The 20621-nt window shown below is 49.2% G+C and overlaps 1 protein-coding gene across 1 annotated transcript in view; it reads left to right on the forward strand.

Annotated features, from left to right (window-relative positions):
* Positions 1-20621, forward strand: part of PDHX (pyruvate dehydrogenase complex component X) — an 87456-nt gene that overhangs the window by 54592 nt on the left and 12243 nt on the right. Inside the window, exons 6-9 of the mRNA XM_069739307.1 lie at positions 4536-4707; positions 4992-5139; positions 10877-10935; positions 13664-13822. Coding sequence (XP_069595408.1) covers positions 4536-4707; positions 4992-5139; positions 10877-10935; positions 13664-13822 — 538 coding nt within the window. The remainder of the gene's footprint in view (positions 1-4535; positions 4708-4991; positions 5140-10876; positions 10936-13663; positions 13823-20621) is intronic.

Consider the following 20621-nt stretch of genomic DNA (forward strand, 5'->3'; position numbering starts at 1 on the left):
TCTGCCTGTAGACGGTAAAGAGAATTTTAAAAGTGGCTGAGGGGGATCAGTGGGCTCCAGACACGGGGTGGCTTATCTCTGCGGGTACTAATGATTGGGCATATCTGCTTATTTCCATGGTACTGAGGATCGGACATATCAACATCTGCTTATCTCTATGGTGTAATAGGGATCAGACGTATCAACATCTGCTATAGGGGTGGCCTCCAGTTTCCTGTCTCACGTTGTTGCAGAGCTGTCGGGCTGGCCTTCGTCTTACGTTGTTGCAGAGCTGTGGGGCCGGCCTTCGTCTTACGTTGTTGCAGAGCTGTGGGGCCGGCCTTCGTCTTAGATTGTTGCAGAGCTGTGGGGTGTCCTCCGTCTTACGTTGTTGCAGAGCTATGGAGCGACCTCCGTCTTACAATGTTGCAGAGCTGTGAGGCCGGCCTCCGTCTTACGTTGTTGCAGAGCTGTGGAGCGATCTCCGTCTTACATTGTTGCAGAGCTGTGAGGCAGGCCTCCATCTTACGTTGTTGCAGAGCTGTGAGGCCGGCCTACATCTTACGTTGAAGAGCTGTGTGGCAGCCTCAATCTGACATAGTTGCAGAGCTGTGGGTCGGCCTCCGTCTTGAGTCGTTGCAGAGCTGTGGGGCTGGCCTTCATCTTATGTTGTTGCAGAGCTGTGGGAGCGGCCTCCATCTTACATTGTTGCAGAGCTGTGGGGCGGCCTCCGTCTTGCGTCGTTGCAGAGCTGTGGGGCGGCCTCCGTCTTGCGTCGTTGCAGAGCTGTGGGGCTGGCCTTCGTCTTATGTTGTTGCAGAACTGTGGGACCAGCCTCCGTCTTACGTTGTTGCAGAGCTGTGGGGCGGCCTCCATCTTGCGTCGTTGCAGAGCTGTTGGGCTGGCCTTCATCTTACGTTGTTGCAGAGCTGTGGGGCAGCCTCCGTCTTGCATCGTTGCAGAGCTGTGGAGCAGCCTTCGTGTTGCAGAGCTGTGGGGCCGGCCTTCGTCTTACGTTGTTGCAGAGCTGTCGGGTAGCCTTCTTACATTGTTGCAGAGCTGTGGGGCCGGCCTTCTTCTTTCATTGTTGCAGAGCTGTGGGGGAGCCTTCATCTTACGTTGTTGCAGAGCTGTGGGGCAGCCTTCATCTTACGTTGTTGCAGAGTTGTGGGGCCGGCCTTCTTACATTGTTGCAGAGCTGTGGGGCAGCCTCCGTCTTACGTTATTGCAGAGCTGTGGGGCGGCCTTCATCTTACGTTGTTGCAGAGCTGTGGGGCTGATCTCCTTCTTACATTGTTGCAGAGCTGTGGGGCTGAGCTCCTTCTTACATTGTTGCAGAGCTGTGGGGCTGAGCTCCGTCTTACGTTGTTGCAGAGCTGTAGGGCGGCCTTCGTCTTACGTTGTTGCAGAGCTGTGGGGCTGAGCTCCTTCTTACGTTGTTGCAGAGCTGTGGGGCAGCCTCCGTCTTACGTTGTTGCAGAGCTGTGGGGCAGCCTCCGTCTTACGTTGTTGCAGAGCTGTGGAGCGATCTCCGTCTTACATTGTTGCAGAGCTGTGGGGCTGAGCTCCTTCTTACATTGTTGCAGAGCTGTGGGGCTGAGCTCCTTCTTACATTGTTGCAGAGCTGTGGGGCTGAGCTCCTTCTTACATTGTTGCAGAGCTGTGGGGCAGCCTCCGTCTTACGTTGTTGCAGAGCTGTGGGGCGGCCTTCGTCTTACGTTGTTGCAGAGCTGTGGGGCGGCCTTCGTCTTACGTTGTTGCAGAGCTGTGGGGCTGAGCTCCTTCTTACATTGTTGCAGAGCTGTGGAGCCGAAGTTTCTTTTTACTTCACTCGCACTTTGCTCCGATTTCGATATCAGACAGGACTGGGTTATAGGAATGGGGGAGAATAACAAAAACGTACCGATCAAGCCGACCCGATGCCTGTGGGTATAATAAAAAAAAAGAAGAAAAAATGAAAAAAATTTGCTTAAGACTCCCTTATAGATAAAATGTAAATCTCTGTTCCTCCCCGGTGGCGTCCAGGACCCCGCACGGCACATTCATCCGGAGTGACAGGGTGGCACCCGGAGTCTTTGCTCTTGGTCGGTCACTATGACCTGGAGGCTGGGGTGGGTGAGGGGATGGATGCCCGCTGCCCATCACCTGCCCAGGGGCAGCCGTCCTGCTCGTGACATCATTAAAGTGACAGCGGACTAAACCAGGGAGAATGTCAGTGATTACAGGACCGCTCGCTCTGCACGGACCCGATTGGATTTTTAAACAGGCGACTAATGACATTCCTGGATGTGTGCATTAATAATGCAGCTGTGTGACGGGAGCGGGGGTCTTGGGATGCAGCGATGATCGGGGGGCATAAGTCTGCATTCCTCTGTGCATTGCAGAACCCGGCTCAGCCTAACCCTGGAGCTGCAGAATTCTGTGCTCGGTGATCAGGATTCTGCAGTCATCTTCTTATTTGGACTCATCCCGGTAGTAGCTTTATTGTATGGACTGTATGTTAGCTGGTGTTCCAGTTTGGCACCGCTAGTTGGCGTCATGCAGCAGGGTGCCACAGCAATTGTTATGCAGTAGGCTGCCTTCTGTCGGTGTAGTGCACTAGGGTGCTGCCGGATGACGTCATGCAGCAGTGTGCTGCCTGATTTGTCGCTCATTAAGGTGCCCCCATGTGGCATCATACAGTACAGTGACGCCGGATGGCAGCAAGCAGCAGGGCGCTGCCGGACATGTGCAGTAGGGTGCCACCATATGCTGTCGTGCAGTAGGGTGCCACCATATGCTGTCGTGCAGTAGGGTGCCACCGGATGGTGTCGTGCAGTAGGGTGCCACCGGATGGTGTCGTGCAGTAGGGTGCCACCATATGCTGTCGTGCAGTAGGGTGCCACCATATGCTGTCGTGCAGTAGGGTGCCACCGGATGGTGTCGTGCAGTAGGGTGCCACCTTATGCTGTCGTGCAGTAGGGTGCCACCGGATGGTGTCGTGCAGTAGGGTGCCACCGTATGCTGTCGTGCAGTAGGTTGCCACCTTATGCTGTCGTGCAGTAGGGTGCTACCATATGTTTTCGTGCAGTAAGGTGCCACCATATGCTGTTCTGCAGTAGGGTGCCACCATATGCCGTTCTGCAGTAGGGTGCCACCATATGCTGTCGTGCAGTCGGGTGCCACCATATGTTGTCGTGCAGTCAGGTGCCACCATATGTTGTCGTGCAGTAGGGTGCCACCATATGTTGTCGTGCAGTAGGGTGCCACCATATGCTGTCGTGCAGTAGGGTGCCACCGTATGCTGTCGTGCAGTAGGGTGCCACCGTATGCTGTCGTGCAGTAGGGTGCCACCTTATGCTGTCGTGCAGTAGGGTGCCACCTTATGCTGTCGTGCAGTAGGGTGCTACCATATGTTTTCGTGCAGTAAGGTGCCACCATATGCTGTTCTGCAGTAGGGTGCCACCATATGCTGTCGTGCAGTAGGGTGCTACCATTTGTTGTCGTGCAGTAGGGTGCCACCATATGTTGTCGTGCAGTAGGGTGCCACCATATGCTGTTGTGCAGTAGGGTGCCACCGGATGGCGTCGTGCAGTAGGGTGCCACCGGATGGCGTCGTGCAGTAGGGTGCCACCGGATGGCGTCGTGCAGTAGGGTGCCACCGGATGGCGTCGTGCAGTAGGGTGCCACCGGATGGCGTCGTGCAGTAGGGTGCCACCGGATGGCGTCGTGCAGTAGGGTGCCACCGGATGGCGTCGTGCAGTAGGGTGCCACCGGATGGCGTCGTGCAGTAGGGTGCCACCGGATGGCGTCGTGCAGTAGGGTGCCACCAGATGGCGTCATGCAGTAGGGTGCCACCGGATGGCGTCGTGCAGTAGGGTGCCACCGGATGGCGTCGTGCAGCAGGGCACTCCTTGTCAGACACTATTAGTTGCTTTGCTAGTGTTTATTTGGCCGTATCATGGCGGTAATATGGAGTCATTATATGGATTATTTGGGTGCAGTAAGGTAACACTTTGTTTGGTATGTTGGTGGCTGTGTGGCATGGATCGGGAGCAGTACGGCACTGTTACTAGGGCACTGTAAGGGAAGGTTATGTTGTGAGGCCAGGTGCCGCAGGCTCATCATCTCCACCCTCGATGGCGAAGTCTTGGATAGATAGCGGTGTGGTATCTTGTCACCAGCAGATCCAGTGCCGGCTGCTCCACGGATTCCTGTAGTCCTGATACATGCAGCCATGTACCATGAGTGACGCCACTTTCCATCGATTCCCTTTTTCGTGCCTCTGTCTCAGCGATGCACCTGTAAAGATGAGACATCAGACCCTGCACTTCTCCTCTTCGCCTGCAGATGGCAGTGCGGCGCTGCGCGGATTCTGCTACCTTTAATCATTGTTTTACCGTTTGACGTTCGAGAAGCGAAAAACGAAGATCTGTAAATAATGGCGCAGACAGTAAGAAAGAACGGGCCTAAAAAGGGAGTGCCCAAAAGACAAGCCCTGCGCTGCCAGGCTGCAATACTCGTGAAATAACGCTCCTCTACTATGTCATGTTTTTGTTGTTTTTTTTATTTTACAGGGATGCGCTGCGGGTTGTATCAGAAAAGGGCGAAACGGCGAAAATAGTGGCGCAGTCGTCTCCTGCCGTACAACCAGCCAAGGTGGCGCCACAACAGTCAGCGCCTCCAGCAGGGACCCTGCATCGCCCATCAGAGCCTCCGATGTCCATACCTGGAAAGCCCCTCACTCCGGTAAGGCGTCATACACTGTAAGGAGGTGCTTTATGGCGTGTTGTAAAATACTTATAGCACAAAACTGTAGTAAATATCCAAAAATAAAAATAAATAATAAAGAGGAAAAAATAACCTGCTTCAGTTGCTGCCCGGCGCAGTGGACTGATGAGCGCAGCTTTTACTGTCCCTTTAAACATAGTTGTGCCAGAGGCGTCTGCTGACCGCAAAGTTTTTGCTGCTGGTGAATATTTCTCTTTAATGACCTTGTTTTGCTTTTGGGGTTTTTTTTTTTTGGCTTCCAGGGAACATTTACTGAAATACCGACCAGTAACATCCGAAAGGTTATCGCCAAGAGGTTAACAGAATCTAAATCCACCATCCCGCACGCCTACGCCAGCACGGACTGCGACCTCGGAGCCGTTCTCAAACTGAGGAAGGATCTGGCGAAAGGTCAGTGACCAGGTTGCAGCTCCACTGTGTAATTGGTGCAGAATGGGTACGCTTCCTTATCTTAAAGGGGTTGTCTCCTTTCAAACAATGTTCTGCCCCAGCTGCAGAAGAAGAAAAAAAATCATCAACAAACTGTTGTGTGCTCACCTTCCCCTGGTCCAATGGTGAGTCTCAACCGCTGCTCCTAATGTCTGGCATTTGCAGTGCAGCTGCCAATCTGCATTCGGCGGCTCTGAAGGGGGCGTTCCATCTACACTGGCCGAGCCGATGAGCCCAGTAACTGGCGGCTACGCTGTCCACGTACGCTACAGCCGATGCCAGACACAAGAAGCAGCGATGCAGATGCACTGTGGACCTGGGGAAGGTGAGTACTAGGGATGAGCGAATAGCTGCATCGGGAACCCGGATACCTAATCAGCTGTTCGGCTCCGCAGCTAAATGTGTCACAATACATACATGGACAGCCGGTTTGTTGGGCTCTCCATGCATGCATTGTGACTGTCACACAGCCGTGACACATTTAGCTGCGGAGCCGAACAGCTGATTATCGGGGGCGCTCCAGGTATCCGGGTTCCCGATGCAGCCATTCGGTAAGCACTATAACTATTCAGATAAGGTTTTTTCCTAAGCTATTCGCTCATCCCTAGTGAGTGCAGCTCAGTTTATTGTTTTGCTTGTTTTTTTCATAAACTTCAGACGGAACTGAACATTGTCTGAAAGGGGACAACCCCTTTAAAAAAAAAATGGACAGGGTTTGGATAAACTATAACTCCATCAGGATCCACTTCCAAAAGGTGGCTTCCTTTCTTTCTCTCTCCATTTCCCTCTCTCTCTTCCTGTTCCCTCTCTCTTTGCCCCTTCTCCTTTGCCCCTTCTCCTTTGCCCCTTCTCCTTTGCCCCTTCTCCTTTGCCCCTTCTCCTTTGCCCCTTCTCCTTTGCCCCTTCTCATTGCCCCTTCTCCTTTGCCCCTTCTCCTTTGCTCTTTGCCCCTTCTCCTTTGCTCTTTGCCCCTTCCTCCTTTGCCCCTTCTCCTTTTTCCTTTGCCCTTTCTCCTTTGCCCCTTTTCCTTTGCCTCCTATCCTTTCTCCTTTGCCCCTTCCCCTTTTGCCCCCTTCTCTTTTCTTTTCTTTTCTTTTCTTTTCTTTCTTTCTTTCTGGAGTTTTTTAAAACATTATTAAGACAAAAAACAAAGTATTCTACTCTACGTATTCTTCAAGATTTTGCTCATTTTTTCTTACAATCCTAAGATCGATCTTGTTTCCGGCTGTCGGGCTACTGTCGGCAGCAGTACTTCTCCCCCACTAACACTGTCGGCAGTAGTACTTCTCCCCCACTAACACTGTCGGCAGTAGTACTTCTCCCCCACTAACACTGTCGGCAGGAGTACTTCTCCCCCACTAACACTGTCGGCAGCAGTACTTCTCCCCCACTAACACTGTCGGCAGCAGTACTTCTCCCCCACAAACACTGTCGGCAGCAGTACTTCTCCCCCACTAACACTGTCGGCAGCAGTACTTCTCCCCCACTAACACTGTCGGCAGCAGTACTTCTCCCCCACTAACACTGTCGGCAGCAGTACTTCTCCCCCACTAACACTGTCGGCAGCAGTACTTCTCCCCCACTAACACTGTCGGCAGCAGTACTTCTCCCCCACTAACACTGTCGGCAGCAGTACTTCTCCCCCACTAACACTGTCGGCAGCAGTACTTCTCCCCCACTAACACTGTCGGCAGCAGTACTTTCTCCCCCACTAACACTGTCGGAAGTAGTACTTCTCTCCCACTAACACTGTCGGCAGCAGTACTTCTCCCCCACTAACACTGTCGGCAGCAGTACTTCTCCCCCACTAACACTGTCGGCAGCAGTACTTCTCCCCCACTAACACTGTCGGCAGCAGTACTTCTCCCCCACTAACACTGTCGGCAGCAGTACTTCTCCCCCACTAACACTGTCGGCAGCAGTGCTCGTCAGGAGTCATCCAGAAGACATGAGTCAGTGTTCTCTGTAATGGCCGGTGATCCACGCCACCCCCCCCCCCCCCCCCCCCCACCCGTTCGGTTTTGTAACACGTCTTTTTAAAAGTCATTTAGGATTGGACTTCCCCTTTTAAGAGGGAAGTTTTCTCTACTATCAAATAAAGGGAAAAATGTACATTTTGTCTAGAAACTAAAATCTGGAATTGGGTCACCTCTTTAAAGGGGCGACTGCACGAGGGGTTAATATTAATACAGATTTCCCTCTATACATTGTAGATTATTCCGGAGGGAAAAAAAAAATCCATCAGATTAATAAAAATAGGTCCTTTTAATGTGGATGTCTAATCCATGTGTTCAGCTCAGGGCACGACCTCGCTGCTAATGAAAGCTTTAACCGCCCGGGCTCCGGCTATTTTCCTAGCGTCGTATTCGGGCACCGAGTTCCCAGACTCCGTGGAGCTGAGAGGTGTAATTAGAGGCGGAATAGCGGAAACTGCCGGAAAATCTTATTCCGTAAGCCCCCCAATGTTGGAGGGAAAACACATTCTCCAGCGGTGAGGCATCGGATTAGAACGTGTGACGTCCTCCCTGGATTACAGTAGTATGAAATTAAAGGGGTTGTCCACTGGTTAAATACTGAGGACTGATCCTTAAGACGGGTCATCATTATCAGATCTGGGGTCCGACACCTAGCACCCCCACTAATCAGCTGTCTAGAGCTAGATACCACAGCACTGCATTTTTCCTTCCTTGGCCGCATATGACCGGACCCCATTTCACTGGGACCTTCAGCTATGCCATTATTGTCTACAATGTTAATACCCCTTTAAAGAGTTATTCCCAACTTCATAGATGGCTATAGAACTTTTAAAAACGAGCATTTGTGCAATTTACTGCTTATTAAAATTTGCAGCCGTTCTTTAGATATTAAAGTTTACAGCTCGTTGCCTAGGAGACCGACCACCGCTGCTGCCTATAGCTTGTAAGCACTGCACTGTAAACAAAAGGAAAGTGTTAATATTAGAAGAACGGCTGGAAGTTTTTAACAAGCAGCAAATTGCAAAATTGATTGTATTTACAAGAAATATCTAACAATACCCCATCTGTGAAGATGGGAATAACCCCTTTAAGCTCCACATCGAGCGTAACCCATCTTTTCCTAGAGTCCTGAATGTGACTTCTTCTCAGTTAGCCTATCCCATATAGCTATTTTTCCTTTCAGGAGTTCAGAAAAGCGTGATACCTATCGGTAAGGCCTATATGAAATAGTTAGATACCCAGCTTTCCCAGACTCCTGAATGACACGCTTCATAGGTTTTGCAGCAGTAAAATGGAAGGGGATGGGGGGGAGCGTTTCACCAAATTCTCCTGTTTGCACTCCAAAATTTACCAATAGGTGAAATCACCCCCAGGAGGCAAAATTGGTTGAGCACTGCGGTATATGTTGGTGCTATATGCTATCTAAATCAATAAATACATTTGCTTGCCATTCAGTGCTCTAGAAAAGCTGAGTGTCCACCTCCGTGAGTAAGCTGAAATGGTGTCGTACCCAGCTTTGCCAGAAAACGGAAGCTGTGCAGTACTTGCTCTTTATGATTTCATTACTGGAGATTGAAGACCCTCTGGCAACTCCTCTAGGCAAGTCCCCGGGGCTCTGCCAGCTCCTCCAGTCATTTATCAGTCCTCCAGAACAGGTCACTGGCTCAGGATGACAACAGAGCCGGGCAGTAGGCGCACAGCAGAGCCGGGCAGTAGGCGCACAGCAGAGCCGAGCAGGAGGCGCACAGCAGAGCCGGGCAGGAGGGGCACAGCGGAGCCGGGCAGTAGGCGCACAGCAGAGCCGGGCAAGAGGTGCACAGCAGAGCAGCGCAGGAGGTGCACAGCAGAGCCGGGCAGGAGGGGCACAGCGGAGCCGGGCAGTAGGCGCACAGCGGAGCCGGGCAGGAGGTGCACAGCGGAGCCGGGCAGGAGGGGCACAGCGGAGCCGGGCAGTAGGCGCACAGCAGAGCCGAGCAGGAGGCGCACAGCGGAGCCGGGCAGGAGGTGCACAGCAGAGCAGCGCAGGAGGTGCACAGCAGAGCCGGGCAGGAGGGGCACAGCGGAGCCGGGCAGGAGGGGCACAGCGGAGTCGGGCAGGAGGTGCACAGCAGAGCCGGGCAGGAGGGGCACAGCGGAGCCGGGCAGGAGGGGCACAGCGGAGCCGGGCAGGAGGTGCACAGCAGAGCCGGGCAGGAGGGGCACAGCGGAGCCGGGCAGGAGGGGCACAGCGGAGCCGGGCAGGAGGGGCACAGCGGAGCCGGGCAGGAGGGGCACAGCGGAGCCGGGCAGGAGGTGCACAGCGGAGCCGGGCAGGAGGGGCACAGCGGAGCCGGGCAGGAGGGGCACAGCGGTGCCGGGCAGGAGGCGCACAGCGGAGCCGAGCAGGAGGGGCACAGAGGAGCCGAGCAGGAGGTGCACAGCAGAGCCGAGCAGGAGGCGCACAGCGGAGCCGGGCAGGAGGGGCACAGCGGAGCCGAGCAGGAGGTGCACAGCGGAGCCGGGCAGGAGGGGCACAGCGGAGCCGGGCAGGAGGGGCACAGCGGAGCCGGGCAGGAGGCGCACAGCGGAGCCGAGCAGGAGGGGCACAGCGGAGCCGGGCAGTAGGCGCACAGCGGAGCCGGGCAGGAGGGGCACAGCGGAGCCGGGCAGTAGGCGCACAGCGGAGCCGGGCAGGAGGGGCACAGCAGAGCCGGGCAGGAGGGGCACAGCAGAGCCGGGCAGGAGGGGCACAGCGGAGCCGGGCAGGAGGGGCACAGCGGAGCCGAGCAGGAGGTGCACAGCAGAGCCGAGCAGGAGGCGCACAGCAGAGCCGGGCTGGTGGAGGGAGCGGATGGACGGGAGATTATTAAATCAGCATTGTGTAACTGGACCAAGCGAAGCAATGTTCTTTTCTGCTGAGATTAGAGATTACAGGATTAACCCTTCTGCCGCTGGAGGATCAGTCCCGGTCTCAGATCAGGTCTCCAAAGCCAAAAATGGGTTTTCTGAATCTTGTCATTAAAACTTAAATCAGATTTTCATACTTAATATATTTCTTTTGCAAATTTTTGATTATTTGTGGCTTTATTTTTGGCCTTCTTAATCTTTTTTTTTCATTTAGTCATATGTATTTATTTTGTACACGCATATTGTTCCTCTGTGTGGTTCCGTCTGTGACAATACTATATACAGTCATTTTTTTTTTTTTCTGCACAGTGACTCTCCTGGTCTCCTGGCCGTTCACTGTGGTGGTCAATAACGTTTGCTTGGGCTGCCATTCACCAGGTGGAGGCCAAATAGTGTCGTTTTGGCCCCCACAAGATGCCAGTGACCGATATATTAACATATTTTTAGTGTTGAGTGTTTGGTTTCTGATACAGAGCTCCAAATCCCCTGCACTAAAAGTGGGAAATGATACGATGTCTTCTTTCAGCCACCACTAGAGGGAGCTCACTGCATACGTTTTCTACATTGAGCGCCATACTATAACTGTATACGGTATATTCCCAATGTTTGCAGAATAATGAATTCCTGCACTGGTGACGTGTCAGTCTTTACTGCATTCGTAGAATTATATTCATAAAACAAGAAATGTCCGTCCGCGGCAGGACCATTAAGGCCCTTGATTGACATCTGGGTTGATTATGGGCGTAGGTACCTGCCTAGCTATGAGTGTTAGGGAGAGGCTACTGATGTCGTTAACACCATTTTTTTTTCCTCTTTTTTCATATCCCCCAATTTAGATAACATTAAGGTCTCTGTGAACGATTTCATCATCAAAGCCACGGCCGTCACTCTCAAAGTAAGTCCGGGCGGTCCGGTACGGTGCCGAAGACCCTACATGTGCCCCCACAAAGCATCCAGTGATCTGTAAAAATCTGCTCTTTCTGAAAACTTGTGCTCAGATGTATTTTATTTCACGTTGCATTGATGTTGATGTGTTGGGAAGTGATGACTGGAGTGCAGAGCGTTGCAGATATATCCGGGACTTGTGCCCCCGGCCTCATATAAGTCGGATTACAGCATCTGCAGGGCGGGTGCAGGGCATGGGCAGGGCGGGTGCAGGGCATGGGCAGGGCGGGTGCCCGGCCGGGGCACATCTCTACTGTGTGAACAGGGCAGAGTGTGAGATTTGTGTTACATCAGGCAACTTCCAGCCTCGCAGAGGTTTTGCCTCCCTAATTATCACGTGGACATCTGCTTGACTTAACGTGCACCTGTCGCCATCAATTAAGGTTTCCTGATGCAACGAAGAATATTCCTGCAGCGAGCTGTCACCTGCGATTAGAATGGAAAAATAAATGAACAATTGGAATTACGTTAAATCACAAACTTTCCATGAATCAGTAGTGCAGGCAAATAAAAGAAACAAAAACCTTTCTCCACTTATGAGCCACTTCTTCACCTCCTGAACCCACCATTCACTCACAAAGAAATCCATCTTGTCTCATCAAGGAGAGATCAGATTACTGCTTACTATAGAAGTTTATACAAAGGGAAAAAGAAAGGCAGAGATTCCTACATACTGTGCTGCCGCTTTCTAGTTAGTGCTTTAGCTCGCCCCAGTGCTGGATTCACAGATACACTGTTCAGTACCGCTGTATAAAGTCCTCCATGCAGCTGCTTTTCTAGTCTGTGCTTTATCTGTTCCCAGCAACACTGCTCAGTAGGTCTGTATAATTTTTTCCATGTTTCTGCTTTCCAGTCAGTGCTTTGTCTCACCCCAGATCTAGATTCCTTTCTACACGGCTCAGTAGCTCTGTGTAATATCTTCCATGCGGCTGCTTTCCAGTCAGTGCTTTATGTGACCCCCGAGCTTGATTCCCAGTGACACTGCTCAGTAGTTCTGTATAATATCTTCCACGCAGCTGCTTTTCAGTCTTTGCTTTGTCTGACCAAGGAGCTGGATTTTCAGCGACACTGCTCAATAGTTCTGTATAATATCTTCCATGCGGCTGCTTTCCAGTCAGTGCTTTATTTGACCCCAGAGCTTGATTCCCAGCGACACTGCTCAGTAGTTCTGTATAATATCTTACACGCAGCTGCTTTTCAGTCATTGCTTTGTTTGACCCAAAAGCTGGATTCACAGCGACACTGCTCAGTAGTTCTGTATAATATCTTCCACGCGGCTGCTTTCCAGCTAGTGCTTTATCTGACCCCAGAGCTGGGTTCATAGCTACACTGCTCGGTACCGCTGTATAACTTATTCCCTGCTGCTGATCAGAGACAGGAGAGCAGGAAATCCTCATGTCTGTGTGCGCAACATATAAGAGACATCATAGCAGCCAATCTTCATCCACTATTATACCTATACTATATGGTATATGTATAGGTACTGTTATTTCTTGCATCCCTGCCATACACAGGGGACGGCGGCAGCTCCACCTGCTTCTGATTTACCTCTTTTACGACTTATGGAGGGGGGGCCATCTTTATAAGTGCGGATTGTGGGAGTTGTAGTATAAGCCCAGGTGCCGGATAGGGACTCCCCCATATGGAGGCCGCGTGGGGTGCGCAATCATTCCGCATTTTACGGCTTTTTCCTGCGATATAACCTGGTGCGAGGGATTAGAAAATCTATGCAAAAAAAAAAAATCCAGACCCCCTAATTGCGTAAATGGCCGTTAGCAAGATGTAACAGTCTGGCAAACCATCACACTTTTATAGAGTAGGAAAAAAAAAACCATGTCTCCCGGCCACAAGACCACTAGGTGGTCACTTATAGGAGACGTCCCTCACAGTAATTGTTGAGGTGATCCAGGACTCCGTGGCCTCCGGACCAGCACAGTGTGACCCTGCTCTGGGGGGCTTCTTGCCATCACTAGGCTGTTGCTATGCACGTTGTGTCGTCGTCACGTGAGGCCTAGTGATTAGGCTTCAAGTGACGTCCTGATGTCACCGGGCCGAGTAATCACAGGAGCCGCTCAGGATGCCGGCAGTTGGCTAAGACCGCACCGGCTCGGTCCGGCAGCCATGGACCACTGATGTAAACGTCAGTCCAGGGTCCTGCAAATCTTTCTGCACAACTCTAGTTGGTAACCATGTGGCAATGTCTTCAGGGGAAAAAAAAGCATGATCCCTTTAAGTCAGTGAAAATGATAAGAAACTGATGGTTGCTAGGGTCGCCATTTTGATGAGGCGGTGGTTGCTAGGCTTTGAAGAAAAAGAAAGTGGCAGCACTCACCGATCTTCTTATGCAGGTGTATTTATTTGGTAAAAGTCTTCACGGCACAGGGGTGTGTAACATAGGGATGCGGGAGCAGAACGACGGCCGTTTCGCGCTAGGCTTTGTTTCCTTAGCAACCAGCCTGTCAGACATGACATAGCAATGCTGGTTACTGTTTCCTTGGCAGCGGGCGTCGTGGCAGCAGTTATTCCCCCCTCTCTATTAACCGTTATTCCATACCGCCATTATCGCCCCCTCAGGGCCTGCGCTCCTGTAGACAGTAGGGGAGGAGGGTAACACACGACTATATTCTTTATTTTACACCGTGTAATGTATTTTTTTTTTATTTTATTGTCATCCCCAGCAAATGCCTGAGGTAAACGTCACTTGGAACGGCGAAGGAGCGAGGCAGCTGGAGTCCATTGACATCTCGATCGCCGTGGCAACCGACCGAGGCCTAATCACTCCTATAATAAAGCAAGCCGGCAGCAAGGGAATACAAGAAATCGCCGACGCTGCTAAGGTAACACGAGGAGGGAGTCACGGCTCTGCCATGGTGGTCTCCAACAAAATAGAAGTCATAAACCATGGACCTGGTGTATGGAACAGCAAAACTGTCTTGGTTACCTGTAGCAACCAATCACAGAGCAGCTTTCATTTTACCAGGGCTGTTTAAAAAATGAAAGCGGCACTCTGATTGGTTGCTGGCCACTATTACCCCCCACAGGTTGATGCTAAGAAAGTAAAGGGCCACGTGATTGACCTGGGCTCATGTGGTCCCTACAGATCGGACCGGGCTCATGTGGCCCCCACAGATCGGACCGGGCTCATGTGGCCCCCACAGATCGGACCGGGCTCATGTGGCCCCCACAGATCGGACCCTGTCCTAGCGATTGATATTCCAATGCCCCTTTAAGGGCACATGTAGTCTAATGTACGACCATCCGCTGAGACCAGGCAGGGACTTGCAGGTCAGAATTAAGTCTGTGCATCATCCCGGGAAAACCCTGCTCATTAATGCACACCCTGTGATGTCAGCACTTCCCGGATTATTTTTAGGAAGCCACGATGACACTAATCCAAAAAAAAAAGAAAAAGCCGGAGGTTTTAGATTGAGGGACTACAAGTCCCAGCACGTGTAGTTCTGGTTATCTAGACATATAGCAGGTGGTCTATAGTGCAGGTATAAAGGGGCTGTTACTGCCCCCCTGTATGTAGCTGTGCACGATTATAGCTCAGCACCAGATTACATCATCGAATCGATGAACCGTTTATCAACGCCGGCTCCTGACACTGCACCGGGTGTGATATTACACAGCGGAGGGGTTAACACCGCCTGACATCACACCGCTACATCTCAGCACTATACAAAATCCTATAAAGGGAGGTAACTCAGGATCAGTAATGTAATGTATGTACACAGTAAGTGTACCAGCAGAATAGTGAGTGCAGCTCTGGAGTATAATACAGGATGTAACTCAGGATCAGTAATGTAATGTATGTACACAGTGACTGCACCAGCAGAATAGTGAGTGCAGCTCTGGAGTATAATACAGGATGTAACTCAGGATCAGTAATGTAATGTATGTACACAGTGACTGCACCAGCAGAATAGTGAGTGCAGCTCTGGAGTATAATACAGGAGGTAACTCAGGATCAGTAATGTAATGTATGTACACAGTGACTGTACCAGCAGAATAGTGAGTGCAGCTCTGGGGTATAATACAGGATGTAACTCAGGATCAGTAATGTAATGTATGTACACAGTGACTGTACCAGCAGAATAGTGAGTGCAGCTCTGGAGTATAATACAGGATGTAACTCAGGATCAGTAATGTAATGTATGTACACAGTGACTGTACCAGCAGAATAGTGAGTGCAGCTCTGGAGTATAATACAGGATGTAACTCAGGATCAGTAATGTAATGTATGTACACAGTGACTGTACCAGCAGAATAGTGACTGCAGCTCTGGAGTATAATACAGGATGTAACTCAGGATCAGTAATGTAATGTATGTACACAGTGACTGTACCAGCAGAATAGTGAGTGCAGCTCTGGGGTATAATACAGGAGGTAACTCAGGATCAGTAATGTAATGTATGTACACAGTGACTGTACCAGCAGAATAGTGAGTGCAGCTCTGGAGTATAATACAGGATGTAACTCAGGATCAGTAATGTAATGTATGTACACAGTGACTGCACCAGCAGAATAGTGAGTGCAGCTCTGGGGTATAATACAGGATGTAACTCAGGATCAGTAATGTATGTACACAGTGACTGTACCAGCAGAATAGTGAGTGCAGCTCTGGGGTATAATACAGGAGGTAACTCAGGATCAGTAATGTAATGTATGTACACAGTGACTGTACCAGCAGAATAGTGAGTGCAGCTCTGGAGTATAATACAGGATGTAACTCAGGATCAGTAATGTAATGTATGTACACAGTGACTGTACCAGCAGAATAGTGAGTGCAGCTCTGGAGTATAATACAGGATGTAACTCAGGATCAGTAATGTAATGTATGTACACAGTGACTGTACCAGCAGAATAGTGAGTGCAGCTCTGGGGTATAATACAGGAGGTAACTCAGGATCAGTAATGTAATGTATGTACACAGTGACTGTACCAGCAGAATAGTGAGTGCAGCTCTGGAGTATAATACAGGATGTAACTCAGGATCAGTAATGTAATGTATGTACACAGTGACTGCACCAGCAGAATAGTGAGTGCAGCTCTGGGGTATAATACAGGATGTAACTCAGGATCAGTAATGTATGTACACAGTGACTGTACCAGCAGAATAGTGAGTGCAGCTCTGGGGTATAATACAGGAGGTAACTCAGGATCAGTAATGTAATGTATGTACACAGTGACTGTACCAGCAGAATAGTGAGTGCAGCTCTGGAGTATAATACAGGATGTAACTCAGGATCAGTAATGTAATGTGTGTACACAGGACTGCACCAGCAGAATAGTGAGTGCAGCTCTGGGGTATAATACAGGAGGTAACTCAGGATCAGTAATGTAATGTATGTACACAGTGACTGTACCAGCAGAATAGTGAGTGCAGCTCTGGAGTATAATGCAGGATGTAACTCAGGATCAGTAATGTAATGTGTGTACACAGGACTGCACCAGCAGAATAGTGAGTGCAGCTCTGGAGTATAATACAGGATGTAACTCAGGATCAGTAATGTAATGTATGTACACAGTGACTGTACCAGCAGAATAGTGAGTGCAGCTCTGGAGTATAATACAGGATGTAACTCAGGATCAGTAATGTAATGTATGTACACAGTGACTGCACCAGCAGAATAGTGAGTGCAGCTCTGGAGTATAATACAGGACGTAACTCAGGATCAGTAATGTAATGTATGTACACAGTGACTGCACCAGCAGAATAGTGAGTGCAGCTCTGGAGTATAATACAGGATGTAACTCAGGATCAGTAATGTAATGTATGTACACAGTGACTGCACCAGCAGAATAGTGAGTGCAGCTCTGGAGTATAATACAGGATGTAACTCAGGATCAGTAATGTAATGTATGTACACAGTGACTGTACCAGCAGAATAGTGAGTGCAGCTCTGGAGTATAATACAGGATGTATCTCAGGATCAGTAATGTAATGCATGTACACAGTGACTGTACCAGCAGAATAGTGAGTGCAGCTCTGGAGTATAATACAGGATGTAACTCAGGATCAGTAATGTAATGCATGTACACAGGACTGCACCAGCAGAATAGTGAGTGCAGCTCTGGAGTATAATACAGGATGTAACTCAGGATCAGTAATGTAATGTATGTACACAGTGACTGCACCAGCAGAATAGTGAGTGCAGCTCTGGAGTATAATACAGGATGTAACTCAGGATCAGTAATGTAATGTATGTACACAGGACTGCACCAGCAGAATAGTGAGTGCAGCTCTGGAGTATAATACAGGATGTAACTCAGGATCAGTAATGTAATGTATGTACACAGTGACTGTACCAGCAGAATAGTGAGTGCAGCTCTGGAGTATAATACAGGATGTAACTCAGGATCAGTAATGTAATGTATGTACACAGGACTGCACCAGCAGAATAGTGAGTGCAGCTCTGGAGTATAATACAGGATGTAACTCAGGATCAGTAATGTAATGTATGTACACAGTGACTGTACCAGCAGAATAGTGAGTGCAGCTCTGGAGTATAATACAGGATGTAACTCAGGATCAGTAATGTAATGTATGTACACAGTGACTGCACCAGCAGAATAGTGAGTGCAGCTCTGGGGTATAATACAGGATGTAACTCATGATCAGTACAGGATAAGTAATGTATGTACACAGTGACTGCACCAGCAGAATAGTGAGGCAGCTCTGGAGTATAATACAGGATGTAACTCAGGATCAGTAATGTAATGTATGTACACAGTGACTGCACCAGCAGAATAGTGAGTGCAGCTCTGGGGTATAATACAGGATGTAACTCAGGATCAGTAATGTATGTACACAGGACTGCACCAGCAGAATAGCGAGTGCAGCTCTGGGGTATAATACAGGATGTAACTCAGGTTCAGTAATGTATGTACACAGTGACTGCACCAGCAGAATAGTGAGTGCAGCTCTGGGGTATAATACAGGATGTAACTCAGGATCAGTAATGTAATGTATGTACACAGTGACTGCACCAGCAGAATAGTGAGTACAGCTCTGGAGTATAATACAGGATGTAACTCAGGATCAGTAATGTAATGTATGTACACAGTAAGTGTACCAGCAAAATAGTGAGTGCAGCTCTGGAGTATAATACAGGATGTAACTCAGGATCAGTAATGTAATGTATGTACACAGGACTGCACCAGCAGAATAGTGAGTGCAGCTCTGGAGTATAATACAGGATGTAACTCAGGATCAGTAATGTAATGTATGTACACAGTACTGCACCAGCAGAATAGTGAGTGCAGCTCTGGAGTATAATACAGGAGGTAACTCAGGATCAGTAATGTAATGTATGTACACAGTGACTGCACCAGCAGAATAGTGAGTGCAGCTCTGGAGTATAATACAGGATGTAACTCAGGATCAGTAATGTATGTACACAGGACTGCACCAGCAGAATAGAGTGCAGCTCTGGAGTATAATACAGGATGTAACTCAGGATCAGTAATGTAATGTATGTACACAGTGACTGCAGCAGCAGAATAGTGAGTGCAGCTCTGGGGTATAATACAGGATGTAACTCAGGATCAGTAATGTATGTACACAGTGACTGCACCAGCAGAATAGTGAGTGCAGCTCTGGGGTATAATACAGGATGTAACTCAGGATCAGTAATGTATATACATAGTGACTGCACCAGCAGAATAGTGAGTGCAGCTCTGGAGTATAATCCAGGAGGTAACTCAGGGTCAGTAATGTAATGTATGTACACAGTGACTGCACCAGCAGAATAGTGAGTGCAGCTCTGGGGTATAATACAGGATGTAACTCAGGATCAGTAATGTAATGTATGTACACAGTGACTGCACCAGCAGAATAGTGAGTGCAGCTCTGGGGTATAATACAGGATGTAACTCAGGATCAGTAATGTAATGTGTGTACACAGGACTGCACCAGCAGAATAGTGAGGGCAGCTCTGGAGTATACTACAGGATGTAACTCAGGATCAGTAATGTAATGTATGTACACAGTGACTGCAGCAGCAGAATAGTGAGTGCAGCTCTGGAGTATAATACAGGTTGTAACTCAGGATCAGTAATGTAATGTATGTACACAGTGACTGCACCAGCAGAATAGTGAGTGCAACTCTGGGGTATAATACAGGATGTTACTCAGGATCAGTAATGTATGTACGCAGTGACTGCACCAGCAGAATAGTGAGTGCAGCTCTGGGGTATAATACAGGATGTAACTCAGGATCAGTAATGTATGTACACAGTGACTGCACCTGCAGAATAGTGAGTGCAGCTCTGGGGTATAATACAGGAGGTAACTCAGGATCATGTATGTACACAGTGACTGTACCAGCAGAATAGTGAGTGCAGCTCTGGAGTATAATACAGGATGTAACTCAGGATCAGTAATGTAATGTATGTACACAGTGACTGTACCAGCAGAATAGTGAGTGCAGCTCTGGAGTATAATACAGGATGTAACTCAGGATCAGTAATGTAATGTATGTACACAGTGACTGCACCAGCAGAATAGTGAGTGCAGCTCTGGAGTATAATACAGGACGTAACTCAGGATCAGTAATGTAATGTATGTACACAGTGACTGCACCAGCAGAATAGTGAGTGCAGCTCTGGAGTATAATACAGGATGTAACTCAGGATCAGTAATGTAATGTATGTACACAGTGACTGCACCAGCAGAATAGTGAGTGCAGCTCTGGAGTATAATACAGGATGTAACTCAGGATCAGTAATGTAATGTATGTACACAGTGACTGTACCAGCAGAATAGTGAGTGCAGCTCTGGAGTATAATACAGGATGTATCTCAGGATCAGTAATGTAATGCATGTACACAGTGACTGTACCAGCAGAATAGTGAGTGCAGCTCTGGGGTATAATACAGGAGGTAACTCAGGATCAGTAATGTAATGTATGTACACAGTGACTGTACCAGCAGAATAGTGAGTGCAGCTCTGGAGTATAATACAGGATGTAACTCAGGATCAGTAATGTAATGTATGTACACAGTGACTGTACCAGCAGAATAGTGAGTGCAGCTCTGGAGTATAATACAGGATGTAACTCAGGATCAGTAATGTAATGTATGTACACAGTGACTGTACCAGCAGAATAGTGAGTGCAGCTCTGGGGTATAATACAGGAGGTAACTCAGGATCAGTAATGTAATGTATGTACACAGTGACTGTACCAGCAGAATAGTGAGTGCAGCTCTGGAGTATAATACAGGATGTAACTCAGGATCAGTAATGTAATGTATGTACACAGTGACTGCACCAGCAGAATAGTGAGTGCAGCTCTGGGGTATAATACAGGATGTAACTCAGGATCAGTAATGTATGTACACAGTGACTGTACCAGCAGAATAGTGAGTGCAGCTCTGGGGTATAATACAGGAGGTAACTCAGGATCAGTAATGTAATGTATGTACACAGTGACTGTACCAGCAGAATAGTGAGTGCAGCTCTGGAGTATAATACAGGATGTAACTCAGGATCAGTAATGTAATGTATGTACACAGTGACTGTACCAGCAGAATAGTGAGTGCAGCTCTGGGGTATAATACAGGAGGTAACTCAGGATCAGTAATGTAATGTATGTACACAGTGACTGCACCAGCAGAATAGTGAGTGCAGCT

The sequence above is a fragment of the Ranitomeya imitator genome, chromosome 9 (assembly GCF_032444005.1).
Source record: "Ranitomeya imitator isolate aRanImi1 chromosome 9, aRanImi1.pri, whole genome shotgun sequence".
Taxonomy (NCBI): domain Eukaryota; kingdom Metazoa; phylum Chordata; class Amphibia; order Anura; family Dendrobatidae; genus Ranitomeya; species Ranitomeya imitator.